The sequence below is a fragment of the Manacus candei genome, unplaced genomic scaffold (genome assembly GCF_025592945.1).
Source record: "Manacus candei isolate 608988 ecotype Guabito, Panama unplaced genomic scaffold, ASM2559294v1 h1tg000021l, whole genome shotgun sequence".
NCBI classification, from domain to species: Eukaryota; Metazoa; Chordata; class Aves; order Passeriformes; family Pipridae; genus Manacus; species Manacus candei.
In genome coordinates, this window is record NW_026138069.1 from 749,763 (window position 1) to 775,473 (window position 25,711).

The following is a 25,711-nucleotide window of genomic DNA, read 5'->3' on the forward strand; positions in this document are numbered from 1 at the left end:
AATAAAGCACATTTTATGAAAACTGTGTTGGCACTTATGGCCTAAAAGAGCTATAGAAATGAAAGATGGCAGTGAGCACTAGTTACAGCCAGATGCTGTTACATGTAGTGGTGAAACATGGTTGTGGAGCAGATAATCCAAGAGGCACAGTTTAACACATTGTCTTGTGCGTTATTACAGTTTGTGATTTTTACCTTTATCCTTAGTATTGCATCAGACTCATATACGCTTGTACAGAAAGGTAAGGTTTACCTGTCAGCCAAGGAGATTCTTCTGTGCCCCAAGGAAATCCAGGAGACAGCTGGCTGTCTTGATGAAGAGCTAAAAACTGAACAAACAATTTCCATGAGATACAGATGCATCTCTTGCATTAAATGCTTTCCAGTGTCTGCATGAAAAGTACAGTATTTCATAAGACTTGTAAAAGAAAGATACAAAGGAAGAAAGGCATAATTTTGGACTGGTATAGTCCTGCAATCTAAGAGTTGTGTTTTGGATCTTTTTTTTTTTTGGTGACTAAATCAATAAAGAATACTAAAAATCCAAAATAATGAGAAAAGTGAGTATACACCTTTAGCAAATTACCCCAAAAGGCTTTCATCCAAAATTGCTTAGTATCTCCACTTTATTTAACTGAAATAAGTAAGGCCATCAACTACAATCTCTGAGTAATTACGGTACAGCTGAATCCAGGATCTAATGCTGAGGTCCCTAGTGAGTAAAAATAGTTTGAAAATTATCAAAATAAAGGTGTTCATTCTTAAAAGTCTAGCATTGAGCTACTGTGTATTACAAGCAGCCAAAATGCACACAAACACAGTTCTGCTACCATGGGGAAATATGCCCAAGAAGGTGTTTTACTCCCAAGCAGCTGAACTCTGGATAATATCTGTTCCTCATGTCTTACCCCTGAATGATCTTTAAACAGGGCAAGCAAGAAGCTTTGTTATTTCTTTCATTCAGCTGTCAGCACAGGGTTGTACTGACAAACACAATAGTTTGAAGTTATTAGATGTTCTTAATACAGACTATGTGCAAGACATTTTTTATTACTGTCTTACATTAAGATGTAATAGTAAGGAAAAAAGCTATCTTTAATTACATGTTAACCTGTCACTAGAATGATTTGAGTGTCTCAGTATAGCAAGTACAATTTCAGGTTTATAATTTAAGGACGTATATCATGTAAATAAGTCTACAATTAGTGTAACAATGTATTTTAACACCACTATCATGAAACTTATCAGGTTTTTTTCTTGGAACCTGTTCACCGCAAGAGGAAGCAAAATGTAGCTGCCTTATGAGCGCTCTGATGCTCTTTGTTCTGGTTTTAAGCTGTGAAGCCATGCTTCGCTGCCCTGGGTAGGGGGGAGGAAGGCAGGTGTGGAAATGTGAGATGCACGTATGGCCCTGTTTGGTTTTTGGATGTTGTGTCTCTTGTGCCATCCCTCTCCCAGCACAAGGAGGTCTCTGCTGTGTGTTATAGCTCTTTAGATAATGCATAAGTTATTTCAGAGGTGTCTGAGAAGTGTGTGCCCATCAGCCTGAAGTATTGTACACCGTGGGCAAAATGCTGGAAGTGGCATCCTTCAGTGCAGCAGGGACTCTGCAGTATGCTAATGTCTGTCTGGGTCTCCTGTGGGTTTGCAAGATGTATTCCCTCCTTCCCCATGCCCCCTGCCCAGCAGGGCCTGTAACACATGGCAGCCATGCAGCTTCTTTGCTGGGCCTTTTGCCTCCATGTGTCAGAAGATACTGGCAGGTGACTCTCTGCTTAGGAGGTTACATGACAGTGAGCCACAGCTGTGTATATGCAAGACCCTAACCTAGTGTGTGTGACCCCATACACCAAAAATATCCCACCACTTGACCTTTCATGTGCTGAATGAAGTGCACGGTCTGTTCATTAGTCTAGTGCGTGCTATTCCCATCTTCTACAGACATTTGGACCAAATCCAACAGTTCTTGCTCAGATGAAAATGCCATCATTCCCTTTATAGGCAGTTCTGCCAAATCTACAGAAGCCAGGAGTGTTTTGTCAGTGGAGGTTTTGTTGTGCTAGGCTTCCCTGAAGAGATGCTGTGATGTTTACTGCACATGTTCTAGTGCCACATGTTGGAGAGCTTGCACTGCTTAGCATATTTATGATAATTTGGCTCCCAGGGGCAAGCAAGATTCTCCTTATATCTGTTTCCCCAGGCTGAAGCACAAAGAAATTTCCCCTTGTTGCTTTGTAGGGGGAAAATAATAGATTAAACCTTCTTGCTAAACACTTTTAAAAAACATACAACACAGATCCGTACATTTCTATTCCCTTAAGGGACCAGTCCCTCTGGTCAGTATGGAAAGCAGTTAGGAGCAGGAGATGGGGATAACACTGCACACTGAAGTCTAGGCATTATACCTGACCTGCAGAGCTCTAGATGGTGCACTGCCATATATAGTTTGATCTGTCCTTTATCCATGTCATGTACCAGCATGGAATGTATTCTGGTCACTATACTGACTACAGCATAGTCATAATCTGCTGGACTGGATATTGTCCAAATACACTGGATTTTGATGCCTGTAAGTAGGTACTGAAATTAAAAATGTTTAGTCATATATATATATATATGTTATTTTTATGTTGCTAACAGAAAATTTGGGTTCATGTTCTTAGAAATGTCTCTGAAAGGTAGGCTGTTTTAAAGCATTTCACTTTGATAATCCTGAAATTAAGAACTCACAATCTTTGAAGATGTGTTGATTTTTTATATTTATATATAATATTAGATTTGAAGATTACTGTTTCCTAGGAGTGGATTTTCCAGTTCAGCAATGAGAAGGACATGCTGAATTTGAAACTTGGCTATTCTTAAATGCCATATAAGTGTTGGACAGCAAAGACAAAAAGAGTAGAGATTAAATGCACATGCCTTAGTGTTAACTTTCTGAAAGTTGAATGTCTAATTTTTTAAAGTTCCCTTTTGACTCAAATGTCTGCTGAGCTGGTACACCTGGCAAAAGACTTGAGCAGCCATGGGCACCTTAGAGTACCCACTTGGTAGGACCAGGCTTGCAGTGGCAGAGGGGACAGATGATACAGCCCCTTTCTGTGTGCTGCTGTCTGTTGCTGGCTGTGTGCTGTGCTGCCACCAGGTAACAAAAGAAGGCACAGAGGCAGTGACAGCTCTCGGTGGCACCTGGAACTTGTGCCATTGGGCTAGAGAGACTGCACCTCTTTGGGTGCTTGGGGAGGAACATGATGGCAGAGATGCAAAGATGTTAGGTGCAAGACAGAAGCAGAAAAGTAGAAGCTTGCCTTGCACTTGTTCTTGCAACTTTCACTGAGCCACAATAGTGCCTGGGGTGCCAGGCAGCGTGCAGGCTGGAGTTGCAAACCCATGAGGGCAGATCACAGCGTGCTGTGCTAAGGCAGCTGGACTCCAGGCTGAAGGATGAAAGGGAACCATTAAATCTTTTATCCTCTGTCCTGCTGCTACAGGCAATCCTGGTCTGGCTGTCTTATTTTAAGCAATCAATGGAAAGAGAGGATGGGTTTTTCTCCTAAAGTACTTTGGGAGGTGCCTGATGCAAACAAGGAATGGCTGCCTTCTGCAGCAAGACTTGTGTGAGGACTTCACATTTCACATGTGCATTAAAATACCTCCATTTACTGTCAAGTTTTACTGCACGGAAAGCTTGAGTGTTTTAGTTACAGCAGTCAAAGGCACTTTTTTAACAAAAATTGTCAATATCTTAGGGTGACTGCTATAGGCAGCGTTTTCTAATGCTTCAAAATGTGTAAGGCGTAGAGGATTTGTTCAATAATTTCAAGTAACCCCAGCCATTATAGCTGCACATTAATCACCAGGTCTCCCTCCTACCTGGAGGAAAAAGGGAGCTTCAGATTTCTATGTGGAAAAATTAGTGTCTCATTAAAGCTGGACAAGTTTGACATTTGCTCTCTGCCTGTGGCTTCAGGGCTTTCTGTCCCTCAGACAAAATAAGAAACTGCTCCAATACATGTGATAGCAGCAACTGGAATGCAACTTTAGGAGGATCTTTGACCTTACCAGACAGACTGTGTTTGATTCATTTTGCAGATGTTAAAATACTGCCAGAAGTTTCTGGGAGATGACCTTAGAAATCATTCCTAGTTCTGACTTCTGTCCTCTAATAAAAAATGTGGTTGTACAAGTTAAATATCTTGCCCTTATGTATTTTCATTTTCTAACCTAATGCCAGAAATAAATGGCTTGCTCTTTAGTCCTTTTTGAATTGATTTTTCGGTGCTTTGGTGGTTAGGTGACATAACTACTATAATTGTTTTAATACATTAGCAGCAAATTATATATTGATGTTCTTTTTTTTCATTGACCTTTCTTTCTCAACATCATTTTCATTTTTTGCTTCATGCTGTGTCCATGGTGGCATAGCACTATTAGAGGATTTGATTTTGAATTAAGGGCTAATTCTGCAAGGTCCTGAGCACCATTGCTATCTGCTAAATGCAAGGGAGGTCTGGGACCGCTCAGCACCCTCTCAGACATGAGCAATATCTTGCTAGATCAGATAGTAATGATAGCAATTTGCATTTACTGTTTGTACTCTGAGATATCTCGACATTTTTAGTAAATTGCTGTGAAATTACAGATTATTGAGAAACTCCTATCTTTGAAAAGAGTTGCCATCAAATCGTTTTTCCGTTTCTGCAGAATAAGCAATTTTCTGATTACAATTAGAACTCACAGGACCTGTGTTTGCATTGCTGAAAGGTTTCAGAGCATTGCATAGTATTATGTGAACCAAACCACACAAAGAATCTGCATGTAGCATTGTCTGCCTTGAGGTGTGGTTATAATTTTTCTCATTTTGCAGAAAGGAGTAAGAGGTGTGACAAGAATTTATTGAGCCTACAAGCCTTCAGCACCGAGAGGCTGAAAAACTTGAAAATGCTTTGCTGTAGCCGTCATTTTGTTTAATTTGAACCCAGTGACTGAATATTTAAAATAGCAAAAGTGTTTATTCCCTATAGAATAGTAAGCAATCAACATCCATTTTACTCATGCACAGGGAACTCATCTGTCTGTTTGCCCAGCTGTAACCCCATCTCATAGGGCTGCTTTTCTTGATGATTGTGAGACATGCAAGTTTTAACTATTTCTGATCAGTATGGTGTTGCTAACCCCATCAGTGAATATTTTCTGTAAAAAAAAATGATTTCCAATATGTGTGATGAGGTCAGAGGTGCATTAGTATTATTGATCCCAGCTTTTCAGTCATAGATAGGAAGATAAAAATTCCAAAGGATTCAGTTGGTTTAGCTGTTTGGGTTTTTTCCCCAAATATACTCTGAAGGATGAACCTCACAAAATAGATAGAAGTGGCTGTTCCTGAAAGGTAGGGATGATGCAGAGAGCAAATTTTGGGGTTGTTGGTGATAATTAAATTTGTAACTCTGGGTAATACTGGTAAGTGTATTAGCATAAGGGGATGTCAGGACCTGACCACATGGTCATCTCATCATCTTTGCCATAATCACAAATGGGAAATGGCATAGCTGAAGGGTTTTAGAATTTATTTTATATTGTTTAAAATACAGTTATTTCCCTCTTCATCTTTGTCAAAAATATGCTCCCCAAACACCAAAGAGACATCATTGTCACACAAAACAAAACTCAGAGTTTGCATCGATGTTTGAAAAATGCCTGTGTAGCCCCCCTTCGTATTTCATGCTGCTGGAGTTTCTACATGCTGACCATCAGTACATTGTACTCAGGTTCTAACATGCTGCAGAATGAAGAAGATCTCATGATCTCCTCCTATTTATTATATTTCTGAAAGGTAAATTGAGCAGGAAGGGCACTTAGTGATTTCCTTGGCTTGGAAAGCAGAGACTTTAGAGTGTCATATTTTTAATTCAGTGCATGAGTTTTCATCCTTTTACTGAGTTTAATTCTCTCATACACATAGTGAAAATCACAACTGCTGTGTAACATGACTAAGGGTTGCCACTACAATGCCGAGAATAGTTTTAACGTATGAGTTAACTGAATTCCAGTGGCTTGTTCATTCAAGCAATTTTTTCTCCTTTTTTTTGTTGTTGTTTTGTTTTCCCTTCAATCTCCATACATGTTTGGCCTCCACCAGCAAATCCTTGGAGAAGGCTGAATCACTACTTTGCATAAAATGGAAAAAGACTTGCATTCCAGTGCTTTATCTATATTTTCTTATAATCCGATTTAGTGTGGAATACAAGCCTGAAAAACCCTTAAATCTTTCTGTAATTCTTGCACAGCCATTCACAATGGATTTGTACTGTGCAAAGTCGAAGAGATTTGGGTTCAGAATGGTGATAAGTTTTAAAAAAAAAAGGAACAAACCCAAGATTACTTGTTTTTCTTTGCAGTTTAGCAGATTTCGCTATCAGTACCCTCTTCCCAACTAACAGTACATGAGAGACAGTCTGCAGATAAAGGAATATAGAGTCTGTATGCATGGAGTATATATGCTTATACTCCTCTGTATAGAGGAAGTTACCTTTTATAAACCACACAATTGTAAGAAAAAAGCTCAATATGTTGCATATTTTAAATCCTTTCTGTTGCCTTGTTTTGCATAGCTTCATTTTTTTTTTCTTAACAATTAAATAAGCATGTACCAGACAGAACATGGAAACAGAAATGCTATAGAGTGGAAAGAACAGTGTCTGAAAAGTTGCTCTGTAAATGAAAAAGAGAATAGTTCTTGTCATTTTAGCAGTCACAGGTTGTCACTGAGAGTGGGGAGACTAGTTTGTCTTATCTGTCAGTAGGTTTGGTTTTCTGTTTAGTTTTTTGCTTGTTTGTTTGTTGGATTTTTGTTGTTAGCCATTGAGAAACAGCATACCAAAAACTATTCAGGATGTAATAGTGTGATCAGAAAACCAGGACAAACTGGAATTTGTCTTCAAGTTGTCTCTTCTTGTGGGTATAAAGGGATTAATGACTCAGGCATTAGGAATAATTATATCTGGCATAGCTGGACAGTGAGTCTAATATTAACAATAGAGCAATAGGTGTATTCTGAATATAGTCTAAGCTGTTGGATGTGTTTGTAATGTAAATGTATATGCAGTATTGATTTAGCTGTGATGGTCTAAAGATGCTGGTTGATGCACATGCATGCTAGTAAATAATATCCAGACATACAAATTGCTGAGTGAGTAGTTAAAGAGATGTATCTATCTGTAACACTGGAATATTTCCCTACTTTTCCTTCTTTACTCATTCTATGTGATAGCTTTTTAAACATTTTCTTTTTAAAGCTGTCCTCAAATGTATTTAATCAAAAGAATTTAACTTTTAGTCCATTTGACAAAGGCATTTCCTTTAAATTAAGTCTCTTTTCGTGTTTACATTACAAGTTATTCATGTGAGGCTGCTCCACTGATGCCTTTTACCACCGTGGTAGTTAAGGAAAATGCTCAATTTTGAGAAGAGGTTACAGGTGTTGGACATGGCAATGTCCAACCGTGAAGTGTACCACCTGTCCTGATTTGTTAAATGTGTACCATGGACAATTTCTCTTTCCATATCTGTATTAATTTCTGTCCTAAGCCTTAGTAATTGATACCTTGCCTAGAGAAGAGGGTGAAGAAAGGAGAAAAGAAACTATTGGAGAATAATATTTGGTGTGTAAACCCATGTAGGAAACCCATTCTTTCCTCCTGGCATTTACAATTGCACCATCACCTTGAGTTAGTATTTGAAGAGTTGTTTTCTTGGAGAGAAAGGGTATGATCTGGTTAGAGGGGTAAGTGGACACATGAAAAGCAGCAGGGAATACTCTTGATTTTTTTTTTTAAGTAGGTGGGAACATATGATGTGTTGTTCATCCAAATATATTACCATTTACTGTCTCTGGGACCCTAGATCCTCCTGTCCCCCAAATACACCATTGTTGCTGTTGGCTATCATCACCCTATACATGCAACACAGTTCTTCTCACATAGATGTATTGCTGAGTCCTTTAGTTACCAGCTGAAAGCAAATGTTCCCTGGATATTTCACAGATGTGAGAACATCCCATATCTATATGCTGTGCTTTTCATCCCTCAGCCACCCTGAATGTGTTTTGCAGAAGAACTTGTACATCACAGAAAAGTGGGATGAGCAGTACTAACTGCTCCTGGTAAAGCTGGTGTCCATGATGCTTTATTTCACTTGGGGAAAGGAGGGGACACACAGCCTGGGAGAAACTGTCTCAGCAGAAGCTGATGTATCTTGATTATTTAATAACAAACAAGCACAGTGCCTGCTTTTTTATTATTTTTATGCCTATGGAACTCGCACTCAATTGGTGTGGTGAGATTACTGCCTAAGGCTGCCCCCAAAGAACTGCAAGAGCAGGAGCCCATTGGACACATGCTGCTCTGTTGCATGTCTTAATGAAGCTTTAAAATGCTTGAAATTGTTTTTGAAATGAATTATTGCATGGCTGCAAGTTAACTGCATACTTTGTAATAATTGCTTAGCCAAATAAAGGAAAATTGTGAGGAACAAGGAAAAGTTAGATTGATGGCTAGAAGAAAAAGATTATATAAAAAAATCATAAAGAAGAGAAATTAAAAAAAAACCCCATAGCATCACAGACTTTTACACAAAGACTTTCCTTCCAAAAGGAGCTTTTCTTTTCCAGTAATTACTGTTCATTTTATTCTGCCTGTTTGCTGCAAATCCCAGAAAAACTTTTTCTATGGGAACAATAGGGAAAATGGTCACAAATTTAGGCAGAAACTGGAACACAGTGTAAAATTTAAAAGCAGGGCTATGCGTTTCACTGCCATTCTGAGTGGGGTTATGATGGACTGTAAATTATTAATGATTTGACTGGAATTGCCTTTTTTTAACTCTTAAATCAACTGTGACTAAACAGGAAAAAGCACAAAAAGCCTTCTGTGTGTAATTGTCAGCTCAACTTGTACATTTAGAGCCCTTCCTCATTCAAATTTACTGCTCTTAGTGGCCATTAGTAACAGAATGAATAATATGCTGTGAATAAATCCTCTCATGGTTACCCTTTCTCTCAGTAGATTAAGAGCAGAAATTATAATTTGTGGACATGTGTTAGTGTCCAAAAGCATCTGACAAGTGTGCAGTTGTTTGTTTTGAACAAATTATTTTTGAAAGATTAGTACACCCTTAAGTTTTGTGTTCCTGCTATGGCATGAAAAACCATTCTGGCATGATTTTAAATTACGGGGTATTTAGGAAGAAAATACAGAAGGTAGTTACAGTGAACAGTAGGACTTTAGGGAAATACCTACAAGCTAGTGCAGGCATTTAAAAATACGAATATTATTGTAAAGTCTTTAGGTGACGTCTGGTAATAGATATTTAATCTAGCAAAAGCACTTTCATTGCTTACTTGTTAAAGTAATTTAACGGATGAGTGATGCTATTAATGGACCACATGTATAATCCAGACTTTTTTTGTTCAGAACATTCCTTTAGGGTTTAAATTTCTAAACAAGTTCAGAAGCAATTTGAAGAAATTTATCCTATATACAAGTCATGGGAAACATAATTTATGAACTTTTCTTAGCATTTCCACTGCATTTAGAGGATAAGAGAAACCACTATGTATACATGTGTGCAATTTCCAGTCAGCTGAGTGATATACCTTTTTTTGTTAGAAACTGTGACTGGAGGGATGTATGATTGAGCATGAGAGAGAGAGATGAACAGAGGGCTTAAAAACAATTGTAAGTTATCTGAACAAACATAAAATGTTAGGCTTCCCTTCACTATTTTTTGAGAGAATTGCATTAATAATGTCTGTAGCATAGTTCTTGCAAGAAGTTGTAGCAAAAAAGCAAAAAACCTCATATCATAGCAAAACCATCCTTTCTTTCCATCCTGACACTTTGGGATGCTGGAAGAATTGAAGAATTGAAGATAGACATCTGGAAAACAGATAATTGTGTAATAAAAATAAACCTATACATTGTTTTTTTATCACCTGTTAGTATGATCAAGTCATGCTATTTCGAACAATTGCAGAAGTTCATTGATAAGCATTGCAGTTTTGTTCAACTAGGACTTAATTTCTTTTCTGAACACATGGCTATGTATTGCTGAAACTCAGATATCACCTACATAGAGTAGCAAGTTAGGGAAATAATCTGTTGTAAATGTCTCTGACTTTGTGAGGATCACTGCTCAGTCACATGGTTCAAGAAAGAACTAAAATGTAGTTGTTGACTCCAAGCTCAGCTGTTTCCAAATAAATGTTTGTGAAACCTCCAACTTTAATAGTTGCATTGTATCATCCAAAAGACGTGCAACAGAATGAATAGATGACCTTTCAGATAGAGAACAAGCTGTTCACCATGTCTTTTCATTTACTGAGACAAAATACCCTTTTTATGCAGAGATAATACTTTCCATCACTTTTAACAATGTTGATGAAATATAAAGAATTTAATTGTTTTGTTTCTGAGTGAAAGGGGGATTTGCTATGCGTCTTTAGATCAGGACTCTTTCTAGACCAACTGTGTTAAATGCATTGATCTAGATAGATCTATTTTAATTTTTTAAAAAGACAATGGAGGTATTTTGAATCCCATGCTCACAGGGTGGTCTGTCATTAGCTATCCATCCATGTGATATCCGCATGATATCTGTTCTTTGAATGATTTATGGATGAATTCTTATTGCCATCCTGCACCACAGCTATAGGATCAATAATTTGCTGACAAGGAGATCCAAGGCAGCTGTAATGGAAATTGGTGTAAAGTATTGTGAAATTGCAGCCTTAGCATGAAAAGCTGCTGGGATGCCCTCGACTGCACACTCCTACACAAGCACTAACTTGGACTGGAACACATTGTAAACAAATAGTGAGTAAATCAAGATACAGAAATCAGGTCTCAGCCTCGTCTGTCCCGTATGAGGTGTGGTTTGGCCCTTAGTCTTTGTAGTTGTAAGTCCACCAGTTAAATCACAACTGAGTATAATTGGTGCTAGCTGGTACCAACTAGTTATACCGCTAGAGTGTTTTTGCTTTGCAACATAACCAGAATCACTTCTGTTATTGTTTAGCCTCTGTCCATGTTTCTATTCTTGTAGGGAAAAGCAAACCTGTTCTCTTGTGTAAAGGAACACAGTGTGGTTGCTGAAATTAAAAGAAATACACAGAACAGGAACCCCTCAAAACTTGGAAATCTTACCATTTGGGGAAGAAAAAATAAAACCAAACAGAAACATTTTAAATTTGTGGTTAAAAAGACCAATATAATTGTCTGTTTGCAGAAAAGAAAGGATTTCGTCGTGTGAACCAGATACGGATTCACTCCTAGACCATGCATCATATCTGAGTAGTTTACTAAAATTGGAAGCAAATTTGTTTCAGAATTGTATAATAATTTGAGTTGGAAGGGATCTGTGAAAGCGTTGGGTCCAACTTGTGCTGGAAATAGGTCCAGTAAGACCAGGATGCTTAGAGATTTGCACAAGCAAGCCCTGAATATACTGATGTTGGAGATTGTGCAGGTAACCTGTTGACCCTCCTCACAGAAGGAAAAGAGTGATCTAGACAATTTTTCTTTGTTGCCATCTCTGATGGTTGCCCCTTGTCATTTTGTAGCACAACTCCAGGAAAATCTGGCTCGGTTTTATCTCCAGTCTGCCATTGGATTGTTGAAGATCACCATGAGATTACTCCTGCACCCTGGCATCCTAGACCAAACCCAGTGCTTTCAGCCTCCTGCTGTGTGCAGTCAATGCTTGGAAAAATCCTAAAAATAGTGTGACATGGGAATGAGGAATGAGAAACATACACTGACATCCAAACTGACCATTCGTCCTGACAATCTGAGGTGCTTACAGCTGCAGTGTGTAGGGATGGTCTATTAGCAAGTACCTTTATAACAACGACAGAAACCAGGGGAAGAAAAAGCCCTTCTGTAATGTGATTAAATGAACCTTAGAGAAAACTTCTCAACACTTAAGTGATGCCCACAAGACTAACCAGCTAAAGATTTGAATATATTTATTTCATGGTTCTCAACTACTTGCATAGATATTAATCACAGTACATGGCAATCACAGTTTTCTCTCTCCTACTACTAAAAGCTGTTCTTCTGAATTTACAGAACAAGTTAGTGTATGGAAAAGTTGCTTTTTGTACAGCTCAGCTAACTGGGATGGTGGTGTTTGCGATAAGGACTCTTTCTTACTGATCCCTGAACTGTGACTTATTTGTGCATACCTGTGCCTGTTGGGGCTTTGGGAGCTGAGAATGTGCTTGTTAAATGAAGAGACTGATCTCTGCAGTGGCAACATATTGTTAACTTTTTGAAACTTAGTTTCATATATTCTGTATTCCTTGGACCTTATTTTTTTTTTCTTAGGGTTCCCAATTCCTGCCATGCACAGTAGCAGGAATAGATACTCTCTTCCTGCTCTCACTAATGTATTGTACCTTGGGCTTTTTTTGTCTTCCTCTGCAGAAACTCTGCTGGATGACTTCCTGCTCACATACACAGTCTTCATGACGACCGATGACTTGTGCCAGGCACTTCTGAGGCAATATCCTTTTACTGAGTGTTGTGGTCACTGGGGTCACACACTTTCTCCTAGTTTTATCTGTCGTTGAACCTTATATCAAAATTGCATGCCTGGTTTTGTTCTTTGCATAACATGATTGAGTCCTGCATGATTATTTTGAGGTTGCATGAAAAATTAGTAAGAAAAGAGAAAAATTGTCAAATATTTACTATAGCATGCTTAGAAAGTGGACTGCACTTGAGATTTTGACATCACAGCCCAAGAAATGCATGAACAAACTGGAGAAACTTCAGAAGAGAGCAATGGGAATTACCAGTATTCTAGAAAAAAGATCTACAAAGAAGACGTGAAAGAATCAGGATTGTTTTACTGAAAAAAGGGAATCTATATGTAACTGAGACAGTCTTTCAGGTACCTAAAGAGGAATAGAAGAATCTGTTCCCATATCAGTGCCAGATGGGACAAAAGGCGGTGAGAATAAATTGCTGTAAGACATTTTCATGTTAGATACTAGGAAATATTTTGGATATTTTTTTTTCCTTAAGAAAATAAATGGTGGAGTGGAAAATGTGTAAGACAGTAGAATCTTTTATATTGGAGAGTATTAAGAAGAAGAAACCAGAAAATATATTCCAGTGGTATATTTGAGCCTCTCTTAAGGTGGACTACTTGGGGTGGATTTGGATGGACTAATTTAGCTGATTTTTCAAAGTCTCTTTTTCTCCAGTCCAGTTTTCATAAGGTTTATGATACTTGGAATTTGACTCAAATCTATAGCTTCCCAGAGTTTAGGTTATATTGTATTCTTAACTCAAATGGGTTGAGGATGAAGAGATTCAAACTGGAAACATTAAATTCAAATTTGGATATGAGTTCCCCTAATTTGCACGTGCCTGTAACTAGGTATACACACACACGTACACTTATTAAAATATTTAGAATTTGCATAGCTGGGGAATCAATAAACAGAAAATTCTTGCACTGAAGTCAAATATACAAAGATAAAGCTGCCTCTGAATAAACCTGTATTGAAGCAGATGCCTAACTCATAACAACGATGCAATTTTTGTTTTTGTTTAAAGATAAATAAACTTTTATAACTGTGATGAAGTAACATTAAAGTGGGGTTAAAACCTCTCCAAGTTATGTTCATTCTTAGAATACCTACAAAGAGAAAAAGTATTTTCCAATCTCTGCTCCTTTTATCATGCAATACAGGATGTAAGTCTTAACTCATTCTGAGATAGAATTATTTTAATGTATTTCCAATGATTTCCATAAGCTATGGAGCATTGCTTAAATAAACTTGTGGCTCTAAAATAAACTTTCTTTGCTTTTTTTCCCCCCTTCTTTACCTTTTGAGATGAAAACATCATCTTTTTACCTCTTAAATGAAAGAATAGAGAAGGGATAGGAACAATGTACAAGTGGGTATTGTCTGTCATTTGGCATTTCTGCTTTGTGAATAGAGAACAGTGGTAGAAATAGTTGTTCACTCTTTTTTTATTTTAATAGTGTTATTTTTGCAGATACTGTAATTTGTGCAGACAAAAAGAAACTGACTTCCTTTGCCTGGTTTTTTTGTTATTGTTAACGATGCATTGCCCTCCTTCCCACAGACACTCACGTAGCTATCGATGTGCAGGACAAAGGTTCATTCTCAGTTCTGCAGAAAAGATATGACTCATCATTGTATAATTCCTTTTGAATTGATTTTATTTTTATAGAATCACCTCTCTAATTTGTAATGAAGAAAAATCCTGTTGGCACAGAGGATTAATTGGCGCATCTATTACTGAGAATTTCATTCCAAAAACTCGATGAAACTCCTGAAGCTCCAGACAGGATAAAACATTTAAAACTGAGCAATGTACTGAAAAAAAATCTTTCATTAGCAAATGAGATGATTGCAAAGTCTTTGCCATCAGTTAATTTTTAAGTTTATGTGAGACCTTATTATTCATTCCTTAACCTACTGCACCTATTGTGCTAAGAACCACCAAGGGAAAGAAGATGACTCTGATGTGTCCTGTAGGAAGCGGAAAGTCTTGCATTTGGTATCTCAGTGGACTTCTCTCTACAAAGACTGGTTACATGAAGATGAGCATTTAAAACAGTTTTTAAAGGTATTGAAACACTTTCTGATGCACTTCAGCACTGTCTAATTACTTACTGTGTCTAAAAAGCCACAGCAGAAAAATCTATAAAACATCTTTTTTCATACTTACATTTTTCCATGAAATCTATAATATAAAATGATTTGCATGTGGCTTCCATAAATGCTTTAAAGATGGTCAGTTTGAACAGAAAACCTGTATTATCAATACATTCAATGTCAAAAACATTAACATATGAAACTTATAGAAATCCCATGATCTCTAGAAAATGGGAAAAGTTAAGAAGATAAGAAATAAAACTACAAAGATTTGGAGGTTCCTTGGACACACTGATCATGTCTGTCAGAACAGGATCTACAGTCAGTATCCAGAGGATCACAGACTAAGAATTCTCAGGTCTCTGTAAGAAATGCTACTTTGATTGAGGAGTGAAATTGTATTCCACAGTGTTTTGCTGAGTGCACATGGAGAGCAGCACAAATTTATGTCTTTTAATAAATAAAATTTTGTCCTTACTTGTTAGCAAAGATATTCTGATATTTCTGTATAAATTCCAAAAGCTCTTGTAATTCCCTTGTAAATTTGCAAATAGCCCATTGTTGCTGACCAACATCCATCTGGTTGTTGATTTTTTAAAAAATGTATTTTTTTTCCCTGCTGGTTAAAGATGACAGTATTTTAGGAGACTTTGCAGGATCTTCCACTTTTCCTGATGAGGCTCTTTCTATGCAGATGGAGATCTTCCTAAGGGCCATGGAGGTGTGACTGTGCACTGTCACACAATTTCTCTTCTTGAAGCTTCTGTGCAATATTAATCAGCAGTAATGTTAACAATGGTTGCAGTTATACATGCAAAAACAGCGTCTAGGGTTGTAGGCTAAAATCATTCATGCAGAAATCTGTGAATATAGGAGTGTTAATTGGGCGATAGCAAACCTGATGACTCAGCTCATACATATTTGTCATTTTCTTAGAAGAGAAAGAGAAGGATCTGTGTGCAAATTCTGAAAAAGTGTAGAGAAAATATTTCCTACAATTTCAATCATGACAATGCCTTCCCCCAAAATTAGAAGAGGAGAGTTATTGGAGTTTGTGGAAAACATAACTCAATTTAAAATGTATGCAAATGTGAGGAAAGGTGACATAAAACATTTACCATTTTAAAAGTCTTAATCCAAGGAACCTGTTTATTGTCATTTTGGATAAGTGAAGATGGTGTGGTGTGTTGTCTTGCTTCAGAATGTGTTCTTCTGACCTAACCTAGATTTTATGTAACAGCCACAAGTGGTCTTTTAAATTTTGCCATTTGTAGAGAAAAGAGGATAAACATTTTGGACTCTCACTTGGTGACAGTACTAAGAGTGTTTCTCCAAAGACAAGCTGAATATTGACCAGTCTGGAAATTTAAACAGGAACATTCTCTTCTTACGGGTTTTGCATAAATATAATGATGAAAGTTGTTTTAGTAGGCTAGTGCCTGAATTGATTTAGACTGCTGATGTGATGCCTTAGATTTATGTTTGAATTGTCAGACATTTGCAGATACTGTTTTATTTTGTAGACAATATACAGAAATGTGCTAGATGATGTGTATGAATATCCCATTCTTGAGAAGGACCTGAAAGAATTTCAGAAGATACTTGGGATGCATCGCCGTCAGTAAGTATTGATTATATTTGTGATCAAGTCTCCTTTTATTTAGAGTGTAATTTATTTTTGTCACCATCTTGCTGTAATTTAGTAAAGTGATGAGTGATACAAGTAACACATTCATTTTTATGAATAATCTCTTTTTTAAACTAAAGATAAATTATTCAGTTTTCTCTGATGTTTGTTGGGCTTCACTTCCATCAATTTTATTTGCGATTACTTTCAAGAAGAGCAATACTTTGTGGAGAAGCTGGCAAAAATTCCCTCAGAAGCTGCAGTCTGTGTCTTCAGATGGTACCTTCATTTTCATTCTCTCTCTCTGCAGTTGGCAGTACTGAGAAGCAAATATCTTGTAATAGTCATCTCAGGGTTATTATTTTACTAATAATTATGGTATTTATAATAGATCTTTCCTTGGCATTTTTTTTCAACAAAGGAGTTTGTTTCCATGGTTTGACCATTGGGAAAGCAGAAGGATCTGTGTCCTTGAGGGTGACCCTGACTGCTTACCTTGGGGCCTGAGCTGTGTTTGTCTACTCCAACAGCTCGTGGGCTGACAGCATTGCTTTTCACTGTATCAATTGTGCAAGTCAAAGAAAAGCTTTCTGGCTGAGCCAGATGCCTTTAGTTTTTTCTGAAGGAGCTCTGCAGCCCTTCTGCAGTGACCATTTAGTGTTAAAAACTTTCTGATGTTGTAAACTTTGTTATAGCTAAAACTTCCTTTTCCTAAGCTTTGGCTGGAAAGAATAATTTGGATTTTCCTTTTTGTTTCAGCACTGTAGATGAGTATTCACCTCATCGAAAGGTAATGCCAACCTGATTGTTGCTGGTTGCTAGATAACTTACCATCTCACTTTCTTCCCCTTTGCCCACTTCCCTCTCTTTTCTTGGCTTCTTAACTGAAAATGACTAGTGGCCAAAAACATGACAGGACACATCAGTGAGGTTAGACCTGCAATGCTGCTTAAGGAACTTTTTTTCTTGTGAGTGCATCCTGGATATCAACTGTGTGAGCTAACCTGCAGTGGCTGTGGCAATGTTAGCATCTTAACAAGATGCTTTGAGATGTCTAAATTCAGGAGAGGTCCAGGAGTGTGTCCCCACCAAGCTGGAGAGATGTAGCAACCTGGGCAAACCAGGCTGAGCACAGGCACTGTCACACATCCATTGACATGGATGCCAGGTAAACAGAGCAAAGGGCAGACTTGTGACAGGGACAGAGAAAAAAGGAGGAACATGAATCTGTCCATTTAACTGAAGGAAGGAGATGCAGCCAAAGTTGGTGTACAAACTTCTCAGAGGTGAATTGCTGTGCTTGTCAATTTTACTGCACTGAGGCTGAAGTGTGTAATAAGCTTAAAATGTTACTGCAAAAATGTGGAAGGCAGAACATGAGATTGTAGTGAAATTGCTAAGTAGGCTGATTGGTACATGAGAAACATATATAAGAATAAGTGTATTAGAAACAGGCTTTGAACATGAGTACAGAAAATCTTGAATTGTGCAGGCTGCTTAGCCTTAGCATGTCCTGCTTCCTGCAAAATCTCCACCTTGGTCATTATTTAGTAAGGCAACTCCCAGTTTACTGGTCCAAGAAGGGGTGGGTGGATTTCCTATATGGGAACCTTTTGGCCAGACATATGGGTTGCATGCTGTGTTCTGTGAATTACTGCTTTGTAAAGGGCAGGGATGCAAAAAGTCACTGTTGTGATTTTTTTCTTTCTTTCTTTCCTACTCCCTCACAGAATAAAACCTTTTTCCACCAGTTCAGTGTAAAGGAGAACTGGCTGCAGCACAGAGGAACCCTGAATGAAATAGAAGAGAGTGAGTATAAATGAAAAAGTGGAGGACAAACTCAAAAACTATGAAATTGTTTCTCAAGGGCCTCAATGTAAATATTTTTTAACTGACAGACAGCTTTTCTACTGGACCTTAGGGACACAAAAGAAGAAATATTATGACTGTGTAAGTTTAACTTTCTGCCTCCTGCTTTGCAGTGGTAAACAGTGCTATGGTATCTCAAGGGGGTTTTGCTCTGTCTGGTTCCTCCAGCACCCCTGTTCCAGAGCTGTGTGCCTCCCAGGCTTGCTGGCAGCCCGTCCAGGTGTTATTTCTGCTCCATTTCATGCTCTCGGTCCCTTGACCTATATCTTGGTTGTGAAAGGTGCATGTATAAGCCTGTCACATGTAATGGGCCAGGATCTACTAACTCTGGGAACGTCCCTTAGTTCCTTCTCTCCTTGAAAACATCTCTGATTGGAGTGCAAGGTGCCACTTCACTTTATTGTCAGCCATTTCCATCCATCACTACTAATACTATAACACAGAGAGGCTGTCACCCTCCTGTAATGCCTGTATGAGGAAGAAGGCAGAGAGGAGAACACTCTGTACATGAGCAGGGAACAGGCAGAAGGACCTCCTACCTGGCAGTCTCACCCTTTGACAGTATATCTTTGTTTCCTACTGGGAACAAAACCCTGGAAGTTCACTTGAAGTCAGTATATTTTTAGTGCTCATTTGTAACAGAATAAAAACTGAGCTCCTTCAATGCCAAGTCTTTCTGCACAGTGCGTGTTGCTGATAGATAATTCTCTTTTTCTGTTTCAAATATAGGGGGTTTTGAGGTTTATGTTATCAAGGCTGCTTCTAAAAATGTTATTTCTGGATGAGAACCCCCACAGTCATTCTTCTTAAAAGTTGGACGTATCTTTGGGGTGATTGGGAAGGAGAGTGTACTGGCTCCAGAGAGGGGACAGGCTGTGGGACTGGGGACAAGAAAGGCAGGGCCCAACAAAGCCAGTTGTGACTGGTTAAATTGCTTTTGTCTCAGTCCTCTGAGTCCTTGAGTCCTTGAGAACAGTCCTTGAGATCATGGACTATGATGGGAGTGAAGGAATGAAATAGCAAACATGAAGTTGGAGAAGGGAGAGACAGATGCTGAGGTTGGACATCCAAGCCTGTGTGGTGGAGCGCTGCCCGACCAATGGTGCTTGTGGAGGATGGGTGTGTCCAAGCCACACCATGCCACTTGACCAGTCATTTTATCCCCTAATGAAATCATTACCAGGGAGGCTTGCAGTGGGAGCCACTTCCTCCCACTCGCATTCCCTCCTTCTCACAGAGGAGCAGCATAGGCTCCTGAAAAAGATGGCATGGTCCATCCCAGATAGAACTGGTCCATACCACAGATAGAACTTTGGAAAGGTGTGAGGGGACAATCATTATGGTGGTTGTGCTCAAGGACCTGACCTGTGGGTTGATTTAGTTCAATATTGAAGAAAGGATAGATCAATAGCCCTTTTATAAATTAACACCGCTGTCATTGTCCCTGTGCAAATGAAAGAGAAGGACATTTCAAACAAATTAACTGTAAGCAAGTTGTGTCTCTTTCTGCATAGGAGTCCAAATATTCCTGACAGATTTTTTAAAATTTATTTTTCTACCTAGTAATTTAAAGTGCAATTGGATGTCTCTGTCTTCATGAGTTGCATCCACTCTGAAGAGAGATTCTGCTGCAGGATGAGCATCCAATTCACTGTTGCCAGAGACAAACTAAAAGAGAATTATAAAATCAAATGACTTTTCTTCCCCAAGGCTCAATGTTAAGTTCCTCCTTCATTCTCATCTTCATTTTTGTTTTACTACAACAGAAAAAAAAGGTATTTTTGAGGATAGAGTTCTTAACTGCTTCTGGCATGGCTTCCTTTAATGAAGGTACCCTGAAGCCATGAAGATTTGTAGGACAAGCAAAGAGCTATTGCTCCATACATCTGTCAATAAAACTAATTTTAAAAAATACAGCATTTCTGGCGAAGAAAAGTTTTATCCTATACTGGCATGGTATCGGACTATTTACAATAAGAAGTGCTAGAGTAGAAGGAAATGGCAAGTTTAATTAAGCACCGAAGTGAGTATGAAACCAAGAGCTGTGATGATTCTGATTAGCAGATGTTGTAATTTTTGAAATATTTATGCAAGTCTGCAGGTCTGTTTCTTCCCCTTTAAGCATGGCAGCTGTATTTCAAAGAACTAGCTACAGCAAATTTGGCAAAATACGTAAACCTAAAATTCTGGCAAGCAGAGAGAGAGTACTTCCCTTTTGTAGCAGAAAAAAAACACTAGCTGAGCTGAACACTGTATTACTGCTAGGAATCTCCCTCTCAGAGCCAAACTAACTCATGGACCTCAGTGGAAGTGATGAGCCCGGGGATTTTCTGCAAACCAGTCGCTTTTATGTGTGCTGCAAGTGATTCAGGAAAAGAATTGTCAGAATTAAATGCATTGCTGTTTGGGCAGCCTCTGCTGCTGCTACCATATTCTGGCAATGCAAGTAGTTTAGATGTGTAGACAGATAAGCTATGAGGAGTGGTTGAATACCGGGGAGCACTGTTCTTGCTAAGCCTCCTGTTCCAGGTGGAAGTGGAGGTCCAAAATAATTTCTGCAGCAGATATGAAATGTACTGAAAGGACAGTGTTTTATCTGAACTGAAAAGGAAGGGGGAAAAGATGGTGACAGCTGGGTTTACAAGGAAGATAGGCAGTGATGGAGGTTGTCTGTGACAAATCCTCACAGTAGGAGGTCTTAAATAGATATTGCTGTGGGAGTCTAGGTTTCCATCTGTTTGACTCTCTCATTTCCCAGGGAGAGGAGGTGGGAAGGGGAAAAATGGTGGCGTTTATTCTTAGTTTCATGTCCTGCATCTCAGGGTGCAGCAGCTGCCCTTCCTGCAGCTGCAGCAGCCACACAGCTGAGGCATTGCCATGGTCGGGTCTGCTGAGCATGTCTTTCTTCCTTTGTGCAGTTTTCTGCCGTGTGTATATAACGGAGCACTCCTATGTCAGTGTGAAAGCTCAAGTATGCACTTCAGCTCAGGAGATACTGAAGATTGTGGCAGAAAAGATCCAGTACCCGGAGGAGGAGTTGGCACTGGTGACTGTCGCGTTCTCTGGTGGTAAATAGCTTCCCTTCATCTGATTAATTACTTTTTAGTGCATCACGTAAGGGAGAGCTGACATTTTCTGATGCAAGGATGCAGCTGTTTCTGTATGGGCCCACAGCTGGATGACCATGATGAACAATGAGGAACTCCTTCCCAGAGACTTGTTTCCATGGCAACAGCTCATTCTTGGGTACCGTGGGATACGCATCTCCTGACTGGGAAAGGGAGTGTAAAGAACTCTGTCTCCAGCAGTATTGCAAGGTTTTATTTTTTCTCCACAGATGAATCTCCTACTTTGGACTTTAAATTAATTTTAAAGGCAATGAGCATGGTTTGCTTTAAAAATATGAAAGGGAATAGCAAATACTGTATGCGTGTCTGTTTCCTCATTTACAGCATGAGTGACAAATATTATCCAGCAGAAAGGAGGAAGACATAGATTTGCATAGTTGAGATGCTGAAAGCAATCTCAGCAATATTTTGTAAGCAGTGTTGCTTACAACTGACATCTTTTACCTATTGTTTTAGTGTTAGTTGAACAGATGGACTTATTGTCTTTTTTAAGGAAGACTAGACTGATCATGGGCTGATACTAGGGGCCAGAGAAACCCCCAAGATTTTCTTTGGTGATTGACAAGTCTCAATCTCATTGGACATATTGTTTTACTTATTGTGGTGTCTTTCAGAAGCACTTTAAGTAGGTACATAGAAATGCGAAGCTGTATCTATAAAAGGGATTAGGAGTGTAGAATATCCTGACCATATTCTCAGCTAACATTAGCTGGTGTTGATCCCCTGAGACAAAGGATGCACCTTTAGATTTCTAGCACTCATTGCTACTTCTTTGTCAGTCTAGTTAAATGAAATACACTCAAATACTGGCTTGTCCTGTTTATTTATTCAACTCAGAAGTGGAAGGTCACATTTTTCTCCCCCATGCTGAGCTCAATTAAATAATCATATTTTTGAGGGCACTGATGTGGGTGGCAGGGAGCTGGTGCCCTGCTCTGGGTATTGAGAGCCTTGGCATGGAGCAGCCATATGGGAGCATTACACATAGGTGTTGTGGTCAGCCAGGCTACATTATTTCCAGGCATACTCTTTTTACCCTCGTGTGTACCCAAACTTGCCTCCAGTGCATTTCCCAGCACTGCAAAATCACTGTGCTGCTGTTGTTTTTCAGGTCTTGCTCTCCTGTTCAAGAGCAGGGCAAGTTTTGCTCTGATAGCAATAGATCTGGTGCTAACTGTTTGCTTAGCTAAAGAAAACCAACAGTTCATAAATAATGAAACACACTATTCTCTTTAGACCACATTGGTTCCTAGAAAACAATAATTAAAATGAAGGTACAGTTGGACTGTCATTTGTACATGACCACTGTAACCCCTAAAATGTTATTTAGTCACGTTGCCTGAATTAATTTGAAATGCAACAATTTCAGTCTCTTTCTTCTTATGTGTTGTGACTCCTGTGCTGTGAGTAACAAACACCAACCTGGCACTTTTTTTTTTTTTTGCTTTGTTTTTTTTGCTATTTGTGTGACTCAGAACTCTTGTCTTCAGTCCACTTAGAGGGTAGCAGTGTGAGCATTGGAGAACTCATTTTTTTTGTACTCCACTAATGGATGAGCAAGCTCTTTATTCGAAATTACCTTGAAAAATATAATGGTAATTCAACATCAATGTATCTGTTTATCAATGTGAGCATTGATAAGGGCAATAAGAGGGCAATAAGAGGGCAAACTATATGAAATTGTGTTTGGCACTCAGACTCCTCCTAGTCCTACTGCTCCCTCATGGGCAATGGAAAGTCCAAGGTAGCTGTCAACATGTTTTTAGTGTTGATGGGTCTACCATGTGTCAGGTCTCCAGAGTATTATTTGGAGCCCTCAGGAGGAGACAGTTTTCCTAGGGCAGTTTTTAAGCAGTGTTTTGGGTTTTGCTTTATTTTCCCCCATATCTTTCTCCAGTGCATCCAAGATAGCCCAGAGCTAAATCAGTACTCTGAGGTGGAGAAAAAGAAGTCCTTTCTCTTTGCTATCAGTGTGGTGTGTCCGGCTCTTTTATTCATGTTTCCCACATTAATTATTCTGGGTCTAGAAGAATTTCTGTCAATACTGAGTTATAAAAGACTCTTCAGCTGTGCTCCGTGGGGTGAATTTAATGGTGTTGGTATCCTTTAAAGTTCTTTTCCTGTTGATGAGCTGTGGCTACTGCTGACATCTCCACCTCTGGTTTTGTCTGCCAGTGACATGCAACAGCTCAGTCTCTGGAGGCTGAGACGCTCTGCTCAAAAAAAATTACTATATTTACAGTAGATACACTGTGTTGCAATGAAATGTTCTATAAGACACAGGAGGTTAGACTAGATGATTTAAGGGTTTATTTCTGTTCTATCCTGTGTGAAGTGCAGGTTGAAAGCAGAAGCAGGAAGTTTTTGTGCTCTAGTCTATCAGAGACATCTTGCCTTTATTGTGACCGAACAGGGTGGAGGTGATGGCTCCCACTGGGACTGAATTTGATGCTGTTACCTTCTTAGAAATTGATGTGGTTTTACAAATATAATTGTACCTTTTTTCTCACTTATAGCTTTTACTGCTGTTCTGAAACTTTTGTGTTTTGTTTGCCGTTTTTACAGAAAAACAAGAACTACAACCAAATGACTTGGCTATCTCAAAATCTTTGGAGTCATCCAGTCGTATGTTTGTCTACCGAAAAGATCTAACTGATTCTTTGGTAAGGATCAGTATTCTATACTTCCCATTTTTTATTTGTCTGACTCCAAATTATGAACTTAATATTCCTCTCAGAGGGCTTTTTCAATGCAGAATTTATTTCTTGCTTCCTTAGTAAAGCTTACTGAGCTGTTCTACACCTAAAAAAAAAAAATCTGTCATTGACAGAAGTTATTTGACTGAACAGTAATGGAATTTGTTCATCAGTTTCAAATAGACCAAAGCTTCTGTACAGCTTAAATCTTTCAATCTACATCAGCCTGGAAAAGCTGACCTGTGTTTGTACAGAAATGGATGGGATGAGGATTATTCAGAGCTCTTGTGACTTTTCCCCCCCACCCCGCCTGTGCCTCTGTAACACTTAAAGTGGCTGGTAGACAATCATACAAAGTGGTGGGCAAAGTCCATGGAATTACATGTAGAAATGGATGCTGTGTGAGTTCCACCAAAATTACTAGGTGTTAGTGTGACCCCAGTGTTGCGGCAGCTACATGGTCAGTCTGTGGCTGGCATATATTGCTGGTGGTGTGTCCTCTTCCTTCTGTCTGTCTGTCTCTCCATCCTCTCACTGGGGCTGGGGAGGGGAATGGACTGGGAGGAAGCAGGTCTCTTTCATCCTTCCCTCTGTCTTCAGAAACAGGGATTGCAAACTCTCTCTCTGCTGTGATTTCCCAAAACCCTAGTGAGGCAGGCACAGTCGGGCACTGAGAGAATTGCTCTTTCAATAGCTTTCTGCTAATTATGCAGACATTTCAAGGGAAGAGCAGGAACTGTATCACAACTGACTGTTATGTGTTGTCAGTAGCTCTAGGATCTGTGCATTCATCCTCAGGATGAGAAATGTCTATTTACATTTTGTTGGATCAATGTGCCCCGAAGAGCTGACATTCCGCTATCATTGTAATCTGTCATCCCCATTATCACCAGCGTTCAAGCCACTTCTGAAAATGTGAATATTAAGGGAACGTTTCCAGTGCAGACAGGTGACAGCCAACCTAGTTTCATTAGCTATGTAATAAAAATTGCAAAACTTGCTGTAACTGTCAGAAATGTAGCACCAAAGTAATGGCTTAACCGATAAGAACAATTTTTCATGTTGGCAGATGGTTCGTGTGCCAAGTTTCAGCCCGATGAGGTTAAAAAACCCAAGAGAAATGCAAAACTTTGAAAATCCAAGCTAATAGTGGAAATGTCAAATGACCCTGAGCACCAGTAGTACCACTGCTCTCCACAGTAATACACTAAGTAACTTTGATGAATCAGGACACACAGTGTTTTTATTCTTTGTTGATTATATTTGGCATAGATTAATCATAAAATGTATGGATTTATGTTATTTGTAAAAGTGGATTGGAGGGCAAGTTGTGTGTATTTATTCTAAATCTGATGTGTTTGCAGAATGATTCTTTTATCTTATAATTCAAAATTTCCTGGTGTCTGAATTCAGATTTTATTTTCTGATGTTTTCAGGGATTTTACTTTCATTATGCTGTCTGCTTGGTCAGTGTTTTATATTCAAGGTTTAGAGAAAGAGGGAGAAGGAGAATGCCTTCCTCTCCAATAGCAAACCATTGATCCTATTGACCCATTTCCCAAGCTGTTTTTGATTAGTGGGAAAAAAAACCCCTTAAAGTGTACTTAGAGAAGATGACTTATTCGGCTCTGTTTGGTACCTTAGTCCAATAGCAATTTCATTGCAGAACTTTTGGCATTTCCTGAGGATTTTTTTGCTCT

At 38.8% G+C, this 25,711-nt stretch overlaps 1 protein-coding gene across 2 annotated transcripts in view; it reads left to right on the forward strand.

Moving 5' to 3' along the window:
- RAPGEF5 (Rap guanine nucleotide exchange factor 5) overlaps nt 1-25,711 on the forward strand; it is a 159,806-nt gene that overhangs the window by 110,396 nt on the left and 23,699 nt on the right. For both annotated transcript variants that reach the window (XM_051785914.1, XM_051785915.1), the window contains 7 exons: nt 12,479-12,557; nt 14,518-14,662; nt 16,215-16,312; nt 17,078-17,108; nt 18,049-18,127; nt 21,106-21,255; nt 23,881-23,978. In XM_051785914.1, the coding sequence (XP_051641874.1) occupies nt 12,479-12,557; nt 14,518-14,662; nt 16,215-16,312; nt 17,078-17,108; nt 18,049-18,127; nt 21,106-21,255; nt 23,881-23,978 (680 nt within the window). The remainder of the gene's footprint in view (nt 1-12,478; nt 12,558-14,517; nt 14,663-16,214; nt 16,313-17,077; nt 17,109-18,048; nt 18,128-21,105; nt 21,256-23,880; nt 23,979-25,711) is intronic.